At 55.3% G+C, this 16,508-nt stretch overlaps 1 protein-coding gene across 1 annotated transcript; it reads right to left on the bottom strand.

Annotated features, from left to right (window-relative positions):
* On the bottom strand, positions 5,710–12,136 carry TMEM119 (transmembrane protein 119). The gene is given in 3 exon segments (XM_003359134.4): positions 5,710–7,538; positions 7,541–7,760; positions 12,027–12,136. Coding segments are annotated over 2 exon segments (831 nt in total). The 5' UTR covers positions 7,749–7,760; positions 12,027–12,136; the 3' UTR covers positions 5,710–6,915.

Raw genomic sequence — 16,508 nt, 5'->3', positions numbered from 1 at the left:
ACAGTTTACAGCCAACACAAGCTCCCATTTATTGAGCACTCATGGGGGGGGGGTGCTTGTCAAAGCACTTGAAGGGAATGAACTCAGGGTCCCATTTCACAGATGAGGGAACTCCACCCAGAGAGGCTGACTTGCCCAAGGTCACACACGTGGGAGGTGGCAGAGTTGAGATTCAAACCTGCATCATCTGAACCTCTGACCACCAGGCTACCCTGGCCTGCATGCTGTAAAGTATATTCACAGATACTGACCTTGCAGCTTTCTGGGGAGAGCAAAGGCTGTAGTCACAGTTTTACAAGTAAGGAACCCATAGTTCAAAAAGGTGACATGGGAGTTCCAGCTGTGGCACAAAAGGATTGGCAGCATCTCTGGGCGCTGGGATATAGGTTCAATCCCTAGTCTGGCAACTGTGGGTTAAGGATCGCGTGGGTCACAACTGTGGCTCAGATCTTATCCCTGAGATCTCCATATTCCACAGGGTGGCCAAAAAAAATTTAAAAAAAAAAAAAAAAAAAAAAGGTGGCATGGCCAAGTCACACAGCTAGGAGGGGCCTAATTGGGTCTCTCCTGGTTCCTTATGTCCATGTCCACTACTTCCCCCTCTCCACATGTCTCCAGTCCTCAACCCCTTTGTGACCCCAGTTCCTTCTTTTTCCCTTCCAGCCCCTCCAGCTGAATCCAGTTCCCCAAACCGTAAGGGAGAGGCTGCAGGTGGCCACCCTAGACCTGGACCCTCCAGCCAACCTGGGCATCCTCGGTGTCCCTCGGGGCCCCAGCGGGTAGTGGGAGGCCGGTGGTGAGCATCTCAGAGGCCTCTGGCACTGGGGACCCTGCAAGGGCAGATTTACGAGCAGGGCTATTTTATACTTTGCAGCTGCCGCCATAAAACCTGCACCCGCCTGAGGAGGGGAGCAGCTGCGAGGGAACCTCCGGGGTCCTGGAGCCAGCATCAAATCCTTCCTGCTATTTCTGAGCAGCCGGAGGAATCCTGAAATTAAAACCTCCTGAAAAAATGGCAAATCCCTGTCCCACTGCAGACAGATCCTTCCCCCATACCAGAGGAAGAGCCAGACACAGCACGAGACTGCCCACAGGAGCCCCGACTTCTCACCCAGTTTTGGATGAGTCCCAACCTCTGTCTGGTCCTCAGATGCCAAAGTATAAAATGAGGGGCTAGCCAGATATCCTCTGAACTTTGGAGGTTCCCTAAAATGATTTAGTTGAAACATTCTCACTATTTAAAATGCTATGCTCCAACTACTGGCCGTGTGACCTTGGATAAGTTACCTCTCTGAGTCTCTGTTTGTCTCATCTGTAAAATGGGGCGAAATAATGACCATCTCACTAATAAGGTTAAGAGGAAGAGATAAAATAATATCAGCATTTCCTAGCTTTCTACCAATAGGTGGACAGATAAACAAATTTTCATACGGCCATACAAGGGAATAAATACTACTCGGCAATGAAAAGGAGTGAAACATTGGCAGATACAATAACATAAATAAATCTCAAAATATTTATGCTGAGTGAAAGAAGCCAGACCCCACCCCCCCAAAAAAGAGTACATACTATATGGTTCCATTTAAACAAAATTCCAGAAAAATGATTCATAGTGACAGAAAGCAGATCAATAGTTGCCTGGGACCTGGGGGCGGGAGATGAGCAGAAAGGAGAGATTACAGGGAGTACCCTGGTGGCCTATTCAGCATTGTCACTGCTGTGGCTTGGATTCCATCCCTGGCCCAGGGGACTTCTGCATGCCACAGGCGTGCCCCCACCCCGCAAAAAGGAGAGATTACAAAGGGGTGATGGATTTGTCCATTATCTTAATTGGGGTGATGCTTATATATACATATGTCAAAAATACAAATTGTACACTTCGAAAACGTTCATTTTATTGTGTGTCACTTAGACCTCAGAAAAGCTGGAAGAAGTAATATGGGCCAAACACCTGAGATGTGCATAACAATTCGTTTATAAAGGGCTGCTCTTCCTGTTATTAATCATTGTGGTTGCATCTGGGTGATTCTTTGATGAAGCTTCTCCTCCCCTAGAATATAGCCTCAGATCTGTTTTCTTAACAGTTTCTCCCCAGTACCTGGCACAGAGAAGGTGCTCATTAAATAGTTGTTATTGGAAAACAAAAGATTTTGGACCCTTGCTCCTGGGCCACCTGGGAACCCAAAGGGTTACTTAACCCCAACCAGGGAAGATGAGGATGCCAAACCTCGATGAATGTGGACAAAACAGGCCAGACCCACAGTGCTGAGCAGCCACTGTCACCACCCTGGGAGGCAGGGTGGGGTTGGGACAGGGAAGGAGGATCCAAGACGAAATGCAGTGGACACAAAACACATGCGCCCCCAGCCCACCATCAGGGAATGGGCTCTACCTCTGGACCATGAAGTTCTAAAATGAGGAGGGAGAGGAGTTCCCGTCGTGGCTCCGTGGTTAACGAATCTGACTAGCAACCACGAGGACGCGGGTTCAATCCCTGGCCTCGATCAGTGGGTTAAGGATCCAGCGTTGCCATGAGCTGTGGTGTAGGTCGCAGACGCGGCTCAGATCCCTCGTTTCTATGGCTGTGGTGTAGGCTGGCAGCTACAGCTCAGATTCAACCCAGCCTGGGAAACTCCACATGCCGTGGGTGTGGCCTTAAAAAGCAAAAAAAAATAATAATAATAATAAAAATAAATAAAAGGAGGAGGGAGGCTCAGCGCTGAGGGGTCCAGCCTGAGGAGCCAGATAGACCTGGATTCGAACCCCAGCTTTGCTTGGCTGTGTGACCTCAGGCAAGCCACTATACCCCTCTGAGCCTCAGTTTTCTCATCTGTACAATGGTGGTAATGATATTGCTCCTCTCTCCGTGGAGATTGTGGGGAGGGTTAAATGTGGTTATGGGTGTGCGGGCACGCCGCCGCCCTTTAGCCTCACACACATGTGCACACATGGAGCACCTGCTTGGTGCCAGGCACCGCGCCATGTGCTGGGGAGACAGTGATGGATGGATCCTGCACCCAAGGCTCCTCTCCTCATGGATTTTGCCCCTTGGCAGTGACCACTGCCCAGCCACAGCCTCAGACACTCTGATTTCATTGGTCTGGGTGGGCTTCAGAAATCAGGATTTTTCAAAGCTCCCAGGTAATCCCACTGTGCAGGTGGAGAGCCCCGCCAGGCAGGGGAGGATCATCCTCTTGACACACATGGAAATGGAGACCCAGAGAGGTGAGGCGACTCACCCAAGGCCACACAGCCAGGAGAGCAAGCATGGAGTTGGCAGTGACCCAGGGAATCTCCCCCAAGTGCCCAAACTAGTTTGAGGACCCCAAGAGGGTTAAAGATGATGCGCCTGGCACAGAGCTGCCAGGGGCGGGGTGGGTTCTGCCCCTACTGCTGTCGCCCTAGATATGACCCCAGCCACAGTGCACCCAGCCTGCCAAGTGATCAGGGCAGGGCACGGCAGGGGAAGGGGGGCTCTTTAGCACCCCCAAGGATGTCACCAGAAGTCCCCTTCCTGCACCGAGCTGAGGTTTGTGTCTTGGGGTGGTTTTTCTCGGTGCCCATCACCCCCGCCACCACTACCCCATGGCAACTGGCCCAGGGACAGACTCCCAGGCCGGAAGCAGCTGTGTGGTTTTATAAGCCCTGGGACAGTGGGGGCCTATTCCCCAGGAACACTGGAACCCCTCACCCCACCCCTAAGCCCCGTCCTTCCCCCTCGTTTTGTTCCAGCCCCACAGGCCCCACCAGTCTCCCTCCATGGCTCACTCCTCCCTGGTCCAGCCAGATATGCAGCCGTAAAAGGCCCCTCCTGTAACTTCATCGCAGATGCGGGACCAGACTGGAGGGGCTCAAAGCCCTGGTGGCAGTGGCATCCTGCTATCCCCTCCCCAGAGGCTTCCTTCCTTCCTTCGATCACTCGTCCATCCATCAAAAAAGCAGTAGAGGAGTTGCCATTGTGGCTCAGTGGGTTAAGGATCCCAGACAGTCTCCAAAAGGACATGGGTTCCATCCCTGGCCTCACTCAATGGGTTAAGGACCCAACGTTGCTGCAAGCTGCAGTGGAGGTCCCAGATGTGGCTTGGATCTGGCGTTGCTGTGGCTGTGGTGTAGTCTGGCAGCTGTAGCTCTGATTCAACCCCTAAACTGGGAACTTCCATATGCCTAGGGTGTGGCACTAAAAAGAGAAAAAAAAAAAAGAAAAAAAAAAAAAAAAAAAAAACAAGCAGTAGAGCCCAGCAGAGATCTCAGACTCCAGAACCAGACTGTGGGGCTAGAATCCTGAATGTATGGGCAACTGGCTTCAGCTCTCTGGGCCTTAGTTTCCTCACCTGTAACATGGGAATGAAAACAGTGCCCACCCCACAGGATTAACGACGCCTGCAGCTCAGAACAGTGCCTGGCACATAACAGATGCTCATTAATTGGAAACAATTATCACCATCTTTGAGCCCAGGGGGCTGTGGAAGAGAAACTGGGGTAGGGGGCAGTGTCAGGGAAGATTCCCAGGAGGAGGTGACATCTAAGGCAGAAGCTAAAAGATGCGAGTTAGCAAGGAGGGGGGGTGGAAGGGTGTCATGGGCAGAGGGAATAGTAGCTGTAAAACTCAGAGGTGAGAGAGAGGCTGACTCCTGCGCTGGGGCTCACATGAGCACCTTAATCCTCCTCCAGTCCCTGGGGACACAGACTATGGCCAATGCCACACACTCCACATCCTCTGGGGGGCCCAGTCAGGCATTAATGGTGAGCCACTGACAAGGTTGCTGCTGGTTGGGAAACCTTCCTGTCCATTCCCCAGGGAGCTCCAATGCCTGCTAGTCTTACCTGGGTTTTGCCTGTCCAGGGGAAGCTTCAAGGCCTTCCCAGCCACACCCCAGTGTGTAGGACCCCGCGGGAGCTCAGGAGCAAGGAGAGAGCCTGTCACACACGGAGAAGTTGAGTAACTTGGTCACAGCCACCCAGCATCCGGGTATTCGGTATTTGTACTCAAGTCTCCCTTGGTTCTCCAGCGGAAGCCTGTCTGGGCTGAGAGAGGGAGGGCCCTCCCCTACTGAGCAAGACAGAGGCCATTGTGTGTCCTGAAACACAAACCCCGGCCCCTCCCGATGGATGTGGGGTCAAGCGGAGGAGAGGGGCTGCAGGAGGGATGGCCTCCCGGCCCCCATCACCCCGGGGATCTAGCACGTGCTCCAGCCCAGCCGCATCTGGATTCCAGCTGGCAGCTCCAGAGCAGAGGGGGGGCCATGGCTGCAGGAACTTGTCATCAAAGGCAAGGAGGAGCCTGGCAGGCAAGGAGACAAAGGCCAGGGCGGCCTCCAACCCAAGTACCATTGGCCAAGGGTGTGTCCCTGAGACCCATGCCAGTCATCAGCCCCCCTGCAGGGGGAGGGGAACCCCAAACCCCAGCCCCGAGCCCCTCCACGGCCCCTGTTTCCTCCAGGAGGTGGGTGACTCTCCCTCAGTCACACGACATAGCAGAGCCACATGTGGAACCTGCCTCTCTGTGGCCACAAGTCCAGGGCTGGTGGGGCACAAGCTCCTGCCCAGTTCCCATGGGGCATCGGTCCCTCCCTCCCTTTCGCACGTCAATCTGCCCATTTAGCCCCTAGGGCCTGGCCAATGTGTCCCCTGGAAAGTTGCCCCACCCCCACAGAACAGCCCTAGGGCGATGCCCCCCATCTCCCAGCAGACTCAGAAAGCCAGGGACACTCAGGCCAGAATAAAGGTTTATTGTGCTGGTTTGTTATATCTCAGCACCTGGAGAGTTGTGCAGAGGTTAGGGGGACCCAGATGGAGGGATGGGGAAGAGGACCCCCCACCCAGAGCCTCCCCAGATCAGGACGGAGCTCAGGCTCCCTTGTCGAGGAGTAAAGAATGCTGTAGGCACAGGCTGCCAGATGAGAGTGTGTGGAGGGTGGGGTACCAGGGCCCCCCCCTGCTCCAGGCTGGGTGTCGGAAACCCTCCTCCATCCCCTCAGACTCCCCCCAGAGTGGGGGCTCCTCACACACACAGCCCCCAGCTTCTAAGCTGCTTTAGGTAAGAGAGAGTCCATTCATCTGCCTCACTGGGTAGCAGTAGCGGATGAGAGGCACCCCTGAGAGGGCTGAGCTCCAGCCCCACCCCACCCCCAGAAACTGGGGAGAGGGCACTTTCAGGAACATTTAGAGCTGTAACTTCCAGAGTGTGCCCTGCAGAATTTTACTCTGTAGCTCTAAAACAAAAACAAAAACAAAATACGCCTCAGTCAAAAGCAGTTTGGCAAGGCTAAGCAAAATCAGATTCCATGGGCGTCTTTACTGCAGGACTTGTCAGAGCCTTGGGCCACTCCGGGGGGGAAGCCAGGGTGGCGTGGAGCAGAGAGGCAGTGTTTCCTCAACTCAATGGACCTCAGAATCTTTCTTCCAGGGAACTCGGTTTGGGAAATGCTCATTTAGGGGCCTGTTGTGACGTGTGCGGGGGTCCCTCACCGAAGCTTCCAGATGGATCCTCGGCATTAGCTCTCACTACTCCAACCCCAGGCCCCTCTGCATCTCCTGTTCAACCTCTTCCAAAACTCTTCTTCTGTTTTTCTTTCCTACCTTGATGGAAAGCAGCGATGTCACAAGGGATCGGATGAGACACACATTTCCCGATGGATATGGCTGTGACAAGGACACAATCCCCCGCTCCATGTCCCCAAGGGATGGAGCCCTTGGGGCTGTAAGGATACATGTTCTGGAAGTCAGTGAGATTCCTGAGGTGGAAGAGAGGCCAGCATCTCTGCCCGCTGGAGGAGGATGAGATGGGCTGGGATCTGCAGCGGGGAGTGGCCAAGGACAGGGTGCCAGAGAGCAGTAGGGCCAAAGGGCCTTTCTGTGCCCCAGGAGGTGACCACCAGGGGTCCGACAGTCAGGGCCGGCAGCCCTAGAGGCCTGTTAGATGCTGGGGGAGACACTGCTGCAAGCACAGGGGCTTTCGGGGGAACTGGCTTGGGCCCCAGTTTCCTGGGCTAACAAGGGAGCCGCTTCTGGCTCCCCTTGACCTTCACCAGCCACCTCCGCTGGGCAGGGCTCCTCAGATGGCACGTCTGGTTCCTCTGCCAGGACCTCCTGTCCCTGGGCGTCCTGGTCCACCTCCCGGGCGCCTTTCTCCTCTTCCTCTGACTTGCCCTCCATCATCCGGGCTCCGTCTCCACCGCCCAAGGTGGCCCTAGCGGGAGACTTGAGGTTCTGTGTGGCGGCAAGGATGTCAGCCTGGAGCTGCTGGGAGGAATCCCGGGCCTCCTCGGGCCTGCCGTCGGGGGCCCTGTCGGGGACCTCGCTGAAGGCTCGGGGGCCCCCGGCCCGGTCACTCTGGTCCACATACTTCTTCTTAGGGAAGGACGAGGGGTAGTAGGCAGAGGCCTTGTGCTTCTGGCGAGTGATGACAGCGGCACAGACAATAAACATCAGCAGGAACACCAGGGAGCCCACCACGGCGATGAGCATCACATACTGGCGGAAGAAATCCACGATGCCATCCAGGAAGTTGGTGGGGGGCTTGGGGCCTGCCAGGGGGTGGGCTGGGGCCCCAGGGATGTGGGGCTGAGGGCTGGGGTCCGGGGTGGCGGGAGGCTTGGGGAGGAGGCCGACGAGCCCTCGGCCTCCCCACTGCCCCCTGTGTCCTCCAGGAAGGTGCCCTGCAGGGACACGGAGTAGGACGCTGAGGGCAGGGCCCGCATGAGCAGCAACAGGGACACAGCGAGGCTGGAGGCCCCCTCGAAAACCATGTTGCCCAGGACCTGTGGGGAAGCGAGGCACGAGAGATGTCAGCGTGGGACCCGGGGTCTCAGGGGACACAGAACCTACCCCAGCAAGTCGCTCCCTCCCTTCCCCAGGGTCTGAGCCTCCATACAATGGACTCTATCCTGAGGGTACACACCTGTCCCCCCAACTTCACCCTGAGCTTCTGGAGGGCAAGGGCTGAGCCTCATTTATCACAGCACCCTCAGGGTTTCACATCATATCAGTATACAGCAAGTGCTCCATAAATGTATCTTGATGGACTTGGCTGAATCAATCCTAAGAATTTACCCTTTCCTTGCCTGCCGCGAGCTAGGCACTTGGATGTTCCTTACATGAAGTTTCTCACTGACTCCTGAGAACTACCCAATAGGGAAGATACTGTATTCTTCCCATTTTCCAGGTGAGGAAACTGAGGCTCAGAGGGGTAAGTGACTTGTTAAGGAAGAATTCAGGTGTGTTTTTGTTTTTGTTTGTTTGCTTTTCAAGGCCGCACTCGCGGCAAATGGAAGTTCCCAGGCTAGGGGTCGAATCAGAGCTGCAACTCTCAGCCTACACCACAGCCACGGCAACGCAGGATCGGAGCCATGTATGGGACCTACACCACAGTTCATGGCAATGCCAGATCCTTAAGCCACTGAGTGGGGCCAGGGATCAAACCTGCCTCCTAATGATTACTATTTGGTTTCATTACCGCTGAGCCACAGCAGGAACTCCAAGAGCTCCAGTTTGGATACAGGCAATGGTCAGGCTCAGTGAGAAACAGAGAGCTGAACCCCTCCTCTGGGGAGTCCTTCCCTAAGCCCCTCACCCCTCTGCAGTCCCATCCTGTCTCCAGAAGATTCATAGGTTTCGAAGCATCCAGATTCTGAACTCAGCAGAGGCCTGTGTGTGCATGTGCCCCACAGCTAACCCCATCTCAAGGCTCGAAGCAGAGCCTGGGAGCCCCAGGGGAACCCTCCTGCCTGAAACAAAGCCGGAGCCTGCGTCCTATGGCCGCAACCAAATGGGATCCAGACGAAGCCCATACCTCCCTCCCCCAGTAGAAGGCTGCTCCCGCCATGAACCCCCAGACCCTCTCCGGCCCAGACAGCTCGGCTGACTAATAAATTCCTTATGGCCCAGCTTTATGGAGGAGCCCGGCTTCTAAAGTGCTAACTCTCCCGCTGGTGTGAGTCCACCTGGGCTCTCAGACAAACTCAGGTGCCCCTTCCTGGGCCCACCCGCTGCCCCCCAGGAGCCCCAGCCCAGCCGAGGGCACAGGCCCCTGGCGCTGGGTGGGCCTGCAAGAACCAAGACCGAAAAGCCTTACGATACCCCCGACTCAGGTGCCCTCTCTCAGGGGGTTGGGATGGGGAGACAGGGGCCCAGAGAAGGCAAGGGAAAGGCCTAGGGCCACACAGCCTGTTCCTGTGCTGGAGGAGGACGTCGGATGTCCAACACCTGGACTGCAGGTCCCCTTGAGCTCCCAGGCTCAGGTCCTGTTTTGCAAAACATGCAACAGTCCCAACCTTGTGGGGACTGATGGGTTCAGGAGATGATGTAGGAATGACGCTGGGCCATGGTGTGTCTTGTTCCAAATGACCTGGGGCCTCCCAATGTGACATGAATTTGGACAAAACAGCTCAGATGGCAAAAAAAAAAAAAAAGATACACCAGGGACACCACCACCTTGAAATGAGTTGGTCACTATGTACTTTCAGCCCAGGTTACTCCTCTGAGCCCCTTCTGTGGGTTCAATTCCATAGAAGCCCTTTTGCACTAGCACTGTTTCCATGTTTCAGATGAGAAAACAGAGGCTCAGAGACAGACAGTGACCCGCCCAAGGACACACAGACATAAGCATCGGAACTGGGGTGTGAACTTTCTTCTTTGTGACATGTACACACAGGCACCCTCCTGTGCCTGGGGCTAGTCTAGGCACGGGCTCACACCCCCTGGTTGACATCCCTTGTCGGCTGGAATCAGGATTTGAGATGTCCCACAAACTTCAGGAGTCCTCCGGGGCCCTCCCCATGCTGGCAGGTTTAGAAAAGGTTCCTACAGACAGCTTTGAGCTTTGAGGTTTTTGTCTCTCACCAAGCACCTCCCTGCCTTCCTCCTTGAGTCAAGCCCAGGAGAAACTTTTCATGGCAGCAGCTGACACCTCTCCCCATAGAGAGCACCTCTGACCAGTGGGGCCTTTCCTGGGGGCCTGGCTGTGAAGTTGCTGCACTGAAGGTCTGCAGGCAGCAGAGTCATGAGATTGCTTAGATCAGGATTAGAATCCTGGCTCCATCTGGGTCTAGTTCTGCTGCCGGCCCCTCTGGGCCTCACATTCCCCGTCTGTGACCTGGGGGCGGGGTGGGGAGGTGAGCACAGGGCTCGCCCCACAGAGGTGTTCCAATTCAGAAAGTCCTCCCCATGGGAAGGGGGAGTTCAGGAGCGGCTGAATTTCAACCCCAGCAGAGATCCAGGACCAGCCAGCCTTTCCCACCTCACATCAGCAAAAATTTGGCCTCCCCTGATGTATCATTTTGCTTTTTGTCTCCCCTTCTTGAGCAGGAGAGACCAAATTTTTTACCTCATTGAATGAAATCTCAGCTCTGGCCAAGGAGAAATCCAGGACATGAAACACACACACACACATACACAGAGCAGTAAGTTAGAGAAAAATGTCTCTTTTCCCTTGAGCCTTGGGGTCAGGCCAGAGGATAAGGAAAGAAGCCACACAAACTACCTCCAGCTCGTAAAGGCTGAGACTCTGACTCTCAGAGTCCCTCACGCCCCCCGCCATCCCCCTCCTTGGGGCTCCCCAGGAAAGGTACAGGAAAATATGGGGAGCCAGCTGGGCCTCGCAGGAGATGGTTGTGCGACCTTGCTTGCTGAGCCCCCCGACCTCTCTGGGCCTCAGTTTCCCATCTTAAAATGGGTGCACTGGGGCCTGGGCAGCTCTGAAATGATCTGTCTGCCCATCAGCTGTCCTCACCTCCTGCCTGGGTCCTCATTGTGTCTAGGACCCAGAAACTCACAGGCCATTAGGAGGTGGGATCAGGCCACCCCCTCCCGTTTTACCCAAGAGGAAACCCAGGCCCGACACGGAATGGCCTGCCCAGGGTCACACCACCAGTCAGGGCTGAGCCTGACCCAAGAGGTGGCTCCAAATATCTAGGAGGAGGTCACTTCCCAGCTGTGTGTCCTGAGGCCGGGCACATCACCCCGCTTAGCCTCGGTGTCCACGTCTGTACAATGGGCACAAGGCCACCTCTCTGGACTACTGTCAGGACAAGAAATAGCGGTGGTTGGCACAACATAGGTGTCACTTAGTGATACCATGTGATTGACCAGGACTCCAGCAGGCAGCACAGCTTCTCTTGAGAGCCCAGCTCATTCCGGGTTTATTGTTTTCAGGTGTGATGGCCCCACTTGAGGTCAGGAATAGGCAGAGGTTGCAAATCCATCCCAAAGGCCCAGGTACCCCAAGACCTGAGGCTGAGGGGCCAGAGCGGCTGCCCCACCCCCATTCAGAGACTGGTGGCCAGAGGGGGAGGGGCAACCCACAAAAACCTGGCTTCAATTAGTGACTTTGGGGGGAGGGGTCTGGCTGAAGCGTCCCACCCCCTGCTCCGGGGCAGTCGAGGACAGGGACCTGGGCCCCTTTGAGGGGAGGCCTGGGAGGGACCGGGTCCCAAGGGCTCGAAAGCCACACACACACACACACACACACACACACACACACACACACACGAGTAGCAGCAGCAGCCTAGACGCACAATATACACACACCCAACACAGGCACAAAACACATAGACGAACGACATTCTGACACCCCAGAGAGCTACAAGGCCACCAGCACAGATCCACAGAGAACACACGCCGACACACAACGGGCTGGTTCTCTGACAACACGTGCACATACATACCCAGGACCCACCATGGATCCCCACAGGCCGGACCACCCTGTCCACGCCACCCTCCCGAGGCCCCGGGGAACACCCACCCCGGCACCCACTTTCCAAGAGCAACGCATCCCCTACAGCAAGGCCCCAACTGCACACACATAACTGCACACACAACACTTGGGCCAACCCAGCACTGCACTTGGGAGACAACCAAGACACACACACATCCCGCCACCCGCCACCTTAGCACGGATCACACACAAACCGCAGCTTCCAACACACACTCAAAGCTCACACAGACTTAGAGAAGCCCCCAAAACCGGCCCCCTAAACTCCGAGATGCCCCCAGTCTCTGCGGAAAGAGGAGAGGCCCCTGGGACTCACCAGTTCCTTCGCTCACAGGGTGCTCCCGCCAGGTGGACAGAGTGAGTCCGTGGCAGTGCCCGGTGGCCTCGGCTCTGGGCTGCCGCCCGCCCTCCCCCCTCCCCCTCCACCTCCCCTCCCTCCCGCCTCCTTCCTCCCTCCCGGCTCCGGCTCTGGCTCCGCGGGGCCAGCTTGATTTCATTAAGTGGGTTTGGGGTGGGGATAGGGGGAGGGGCGGGGCCAAGCTCGGCCACACACACAATCCCCCCCTCGATCACGCCCCGCAGGCGCCCCCTCCACGCCTGGGGACACCAGATGGGGCATTTCCTCCCGGACCACAGGTCCCCGGGGCAGGCTGAGGCAATGGACACACAGACCCGAACTGTCCTGCCGCACCCCTAGCCGGGTGAGCTGTAGTCCTGCCCCCCTTAGAAGGGGACAAGGTCAGAGAGGTTCCAAGGCCCCTGAAGTGAGGAGGAAAATTCCCTGCACTTGGTTCCAGCTGTGACTCAGGTTTTCCGAGGCTCAGGGCGCAGAGTGGGAGCCGGGTGGTGTTTAAGGGAGCACATGGTGGGTCAGGTCTGAGGCAAGGAGCAAGGGCTGACACCCGCTGTATGGCCCTGGCCAGGCCCTTCCCTTCTCCAGGCCTCAGTTTCCCCATTTGCAGGGGCTGGTGGGAAGTTTTCAGGCTTCCCTCTGGCTCTGACATCCTGAGATCCTGGTCATTCAAGTGGAATGACCAGGGCAGAAGTCATGGCCCTATTTCACAGATGGGGAAACTGAGGCCAGGTGAATTCAAGAGGCTCAACTAGCGATCTGAGCTAGGTGGGTCACAGGCCCAAGAACTGGGCCCTCAGGCTGACCAGAGGAATCCAGTGAGTTGGTAGCCCTTTGCATTTGCTCATTTATGCATTTATTCATCAAATGCTTAGTGAACAGCTGGAGTGCACCAGGCTCTGTGCTAGGCTAGTCTCAGAGGTGACTCAGCCACAGCCCAGCCCTCAGGGAGCTCAAAGACATCCAAGGAGAAGCAGACCTGTGTAAATTACTTTTTTACACAACAGAAATGGATCTGTGGCAGGAGGAGGCCAAGGGCTAGGGAGACCCCAGGACAGAGAGAGGTCCCCCCAGAGAAAGAAGCAGGCAAGTCGTCCCTGAGGTCATGGCTGTGAGCAAGCAGAGTCCCAGCAAGCGGGGACCCTGGAAGGGCATCACAGGAGGCAGGCCCAGAGTGGACAAAGGCCTGGGGGCTGGGGATGTCACGCACAGACAGGGGCTGTAGTTAAATTGGGCTGGAGCATGAAGCCGACATGAATGGGATCAGATGACGAGGGCAGGAGAATTCACTGGAATAAAGCCTCAGAAGGGCCCTCATGTAGGAGGCAGGAGGGAGCCAGGGAAGGTTTGGAGCAGGGGGAGTGCATGAATGACCAGATCATGCCAGCCCTTTAGGAACCAGGGCCCTAGACTGTGGCTGTTCCCCTCTCTGGTCCCTACTCTCCTCCCCAAAGAGGAGGCAATTGTTTGGAAAATAAAACCAGAGAACTTCCCATCTTCTCTGAGATCACCCCAAACTTTGGATCCTGAGGGGATGGGGGACCATCCACCAGGGGACAGGTACACACACACACACACACACACACACTCATTTGCACACATGCCCCCTGGGGCAAGTGGCCCACAGGACATGTTGTAGCAGCTGTACCCATTTCAAGATGGCCAGGGGTGGGGGTTGGGGGAAGTTCCTGTCGTGGCTCAGCGGGTTAAGAACCCGACTAGTATCCATGAGAATGCAGGTTCGATCCCTGGCCTCACTCAGTGGGTTAAGGATCTGGCGTTGCCATGACCTATGGTGCAGGTTGCAGACGCTACTCAGATCCTGCATTGCTGTGGCTGCGGCGTAGGCTGGCAGCTGCAGCTCTCACTCAGCCCCTAGCCTGGGAACCTCCATATACCAAAGGTGTGGCCCTAAAAAGGAAAAGAAAAAGATGGCCAGGGTGTGTCCCAGCCCTGCCTTAGACCGGACCGCAGGCAGGCAGGAGAGGCCAGACCTGCCCCAGGGCCCGCTGCCAGGGAAGGAGTCCCTGCCCCAGTAGTCTGAGGGTTGCAAGGAATCGAACCCTAAGAAATCAAGGGACACAACCCACCCAATCAGGGCCTGCTCCCAGAGGCCCAAGCCTCAGCCAGGATCCTGTTCTATCTTCCTCCTTTGGGGCCAGAGCAGCCCTCAGACCAGAGGCAGAGTGACCTGGGTTCAATGAGTTCAAGTCCCACCTTCTCCAGGTCCTGCCCCACACAGAGCCTCTTCTATTACCTGCAAAATGAGGATAGAGAATTTCTTCTGTTCATGGCTGCTGGGGACATGGGCTAACATCAAAGCATTGGCCAGATGCCCCATGTATGAGTTCCTACAACTGCTGTAACAAATGGCCACAAACTAAGGGGCCTAAGAAAACACACACTCATCGTCTTAGAGTTCTGGCGGCCAGAAATCAGAGATGGGTCTCACTGGGCTAAACATCAAGGTGTCAGCCGGGCTGTGTTTATTCTGGGGTCTTAGGTGGGGGAGAATCTGTGTCTGCCTTTTCAAGCTTCTAGGAGCTGCCTGCATTCCTCCGCTCACAGCCAGCTGCAGGGGGCTGAGTCCTCATGCTGCCATCTCTCTATTCTCTCTTCCAAACTCTCTTCTTCTTTTTTGTTCTTTTTTTTTTTTTCTTTTTAGGGCCACACCCATGGCATATGGAGGTTCCCAGCTACAGCCACAGCAACGCAGGATCTGAGCCATGTCTGTGATCTACACTACAGCTCACGGCAACGCCGGATCCTTAACCCACTGAGAGAGGCCAGGATCAACTCATATCCTCAGAGATACTAGTCAAATTCGTTTCTGCTGCACCACGACAGGAACTCCCAATCCCTCCTCTTGTTTGTTTATTTATTTATTTATTTTTGTCTTTTTGTCCTTTTTTTAGGGCCACACCCGCAGCATACGGAGGTTCCCAGGCTAGGGGTTTAATCAGAGCTGTAGCTGCCAAGCCTACACAGAGCCACAGCAACGCCAGATCCAAGCTGTATCTGCGACCTACACCAGAGCATACGGCAACGCCGGATCTTCAACCCACTGAATGAGGCCAGGGACTGAACCTGCAACCTCATGGTTCCTAGTCGGATTCATTAACCACTGCGCCACCACAGGAATTCCATGCAGCCAGATTCTTAACCAACTGCACCACATCGGGAACTCCCCTCTCCTTATTTAAGGAAGTTTGTGATGACACTGGGCCCATGCCCATAATCCAAGATCAGCTTCTCACCTAAGAGCCTTACCCTCATCCTACCTACCCATCCCCTTGCCAGGTAGGATGCTGTTCATGTTCACAGGTTCCAGGGATGAGGATGTGGACACTTCTGGGGGAAGGGCCTGATTCTGTCTCTCACACTGCGGTTGAATATTATTACTTGCTCCCTGCAGAGCTGGCTGGGCTCTTCCACCCTCCAAAGCACTGAGTTCTCCTCCCCCCAGAGAGCCTGTCATTGTGCCTCAAACCCTGCAGGATCCATAAACCCTTGGGGAGGGGGGAGTGAGGAAGCCAAGCCCATTGGACAGATGTGGACCCTGAGGTTCATGGCAGCAGGACCTCCCAGGGAGCCAAGAGCATGTTGGGAATCAGAGCCCTTTCTTCTTCACCAGCCCCTGTGTCTTATCCAGAAATGAAACTTCCAGGATAGTGACCCCGTTAAAGGGCTGTCAGACCATGTCTCTCTCACACACACAGACACACACACACACAAAGATACACACACACACACACACAAAGACACACATGCCCTCCTTAAGCCAGATATACCAACCCACAATCTGAGGACAGAACAGCAAAAACAGAAGAACATCAGTCATCGATGGGAGAAAAAAAGATCACTGGGTCCCAGCACCTACCCACACATCACTTGTGGCTGGCTAGGCAAATCTCTGCCCCTCTCTGGGCTGCAGGTAAATGTGGCGTTGGTCTAGATGCCCACCACAAGCCAGGGCTCAGGTTCTGATGCCCTGAGATTCTAAATTTTCTTCATTCTACAATCCTTTCTTAAGCATTTACTTTACACTCAGCCCTGTGTCAAGCCCTGGGGGACCGTGACGAGCAAAGACAGGCTTGGAGAGAGGAGGCTGCAACAGTACACAAACAAAGACACAGATATCTAACTGCAAACTGGGCTGAGGTGGGATGGCATATTTCCAGGGCCAGTCTGGGGGGATTAATCTGGTCCTGGAGCTCATGGGGGCCTCCATGAGGAAGTGAAAATAGAGCTACTTGTGGAGGTATTTAGGAAGGCAAGGATGCAAGAGGATTCCTAGCTCTGAAAGCAGCACATTCAAAGGCCCTGAGGTAGATGGGAACCCAGCACCTTCAGAGCAGCTCCTGAAGATTGTTATCGAGTAAAAGTAAATGAACCAGGTACACAGGGACCAGGAACTTTGTCCGATTTGTGCATGGTCATAACTCC

Source organism: Sus scrofa, chromosome 14 (assembly GCF_000003025.6).
Source record: "Sus scrofa isolate TJ Tabasco breed Duroc chromosome 14, Sscrofa11.1, whole genome shotgun sequence".
Classification (NCBI taxonomy): Eukaryota; Metazoa; Chordata; class Mammalia; order Artiodactyla; family Suidae; genus Sus; species Sus scrofa.
The sequence above is the reverse complement of the archived record's forward strand: the minus strand, read 5'-3'. Positions and strand labels throughout refer to the sequence as shown.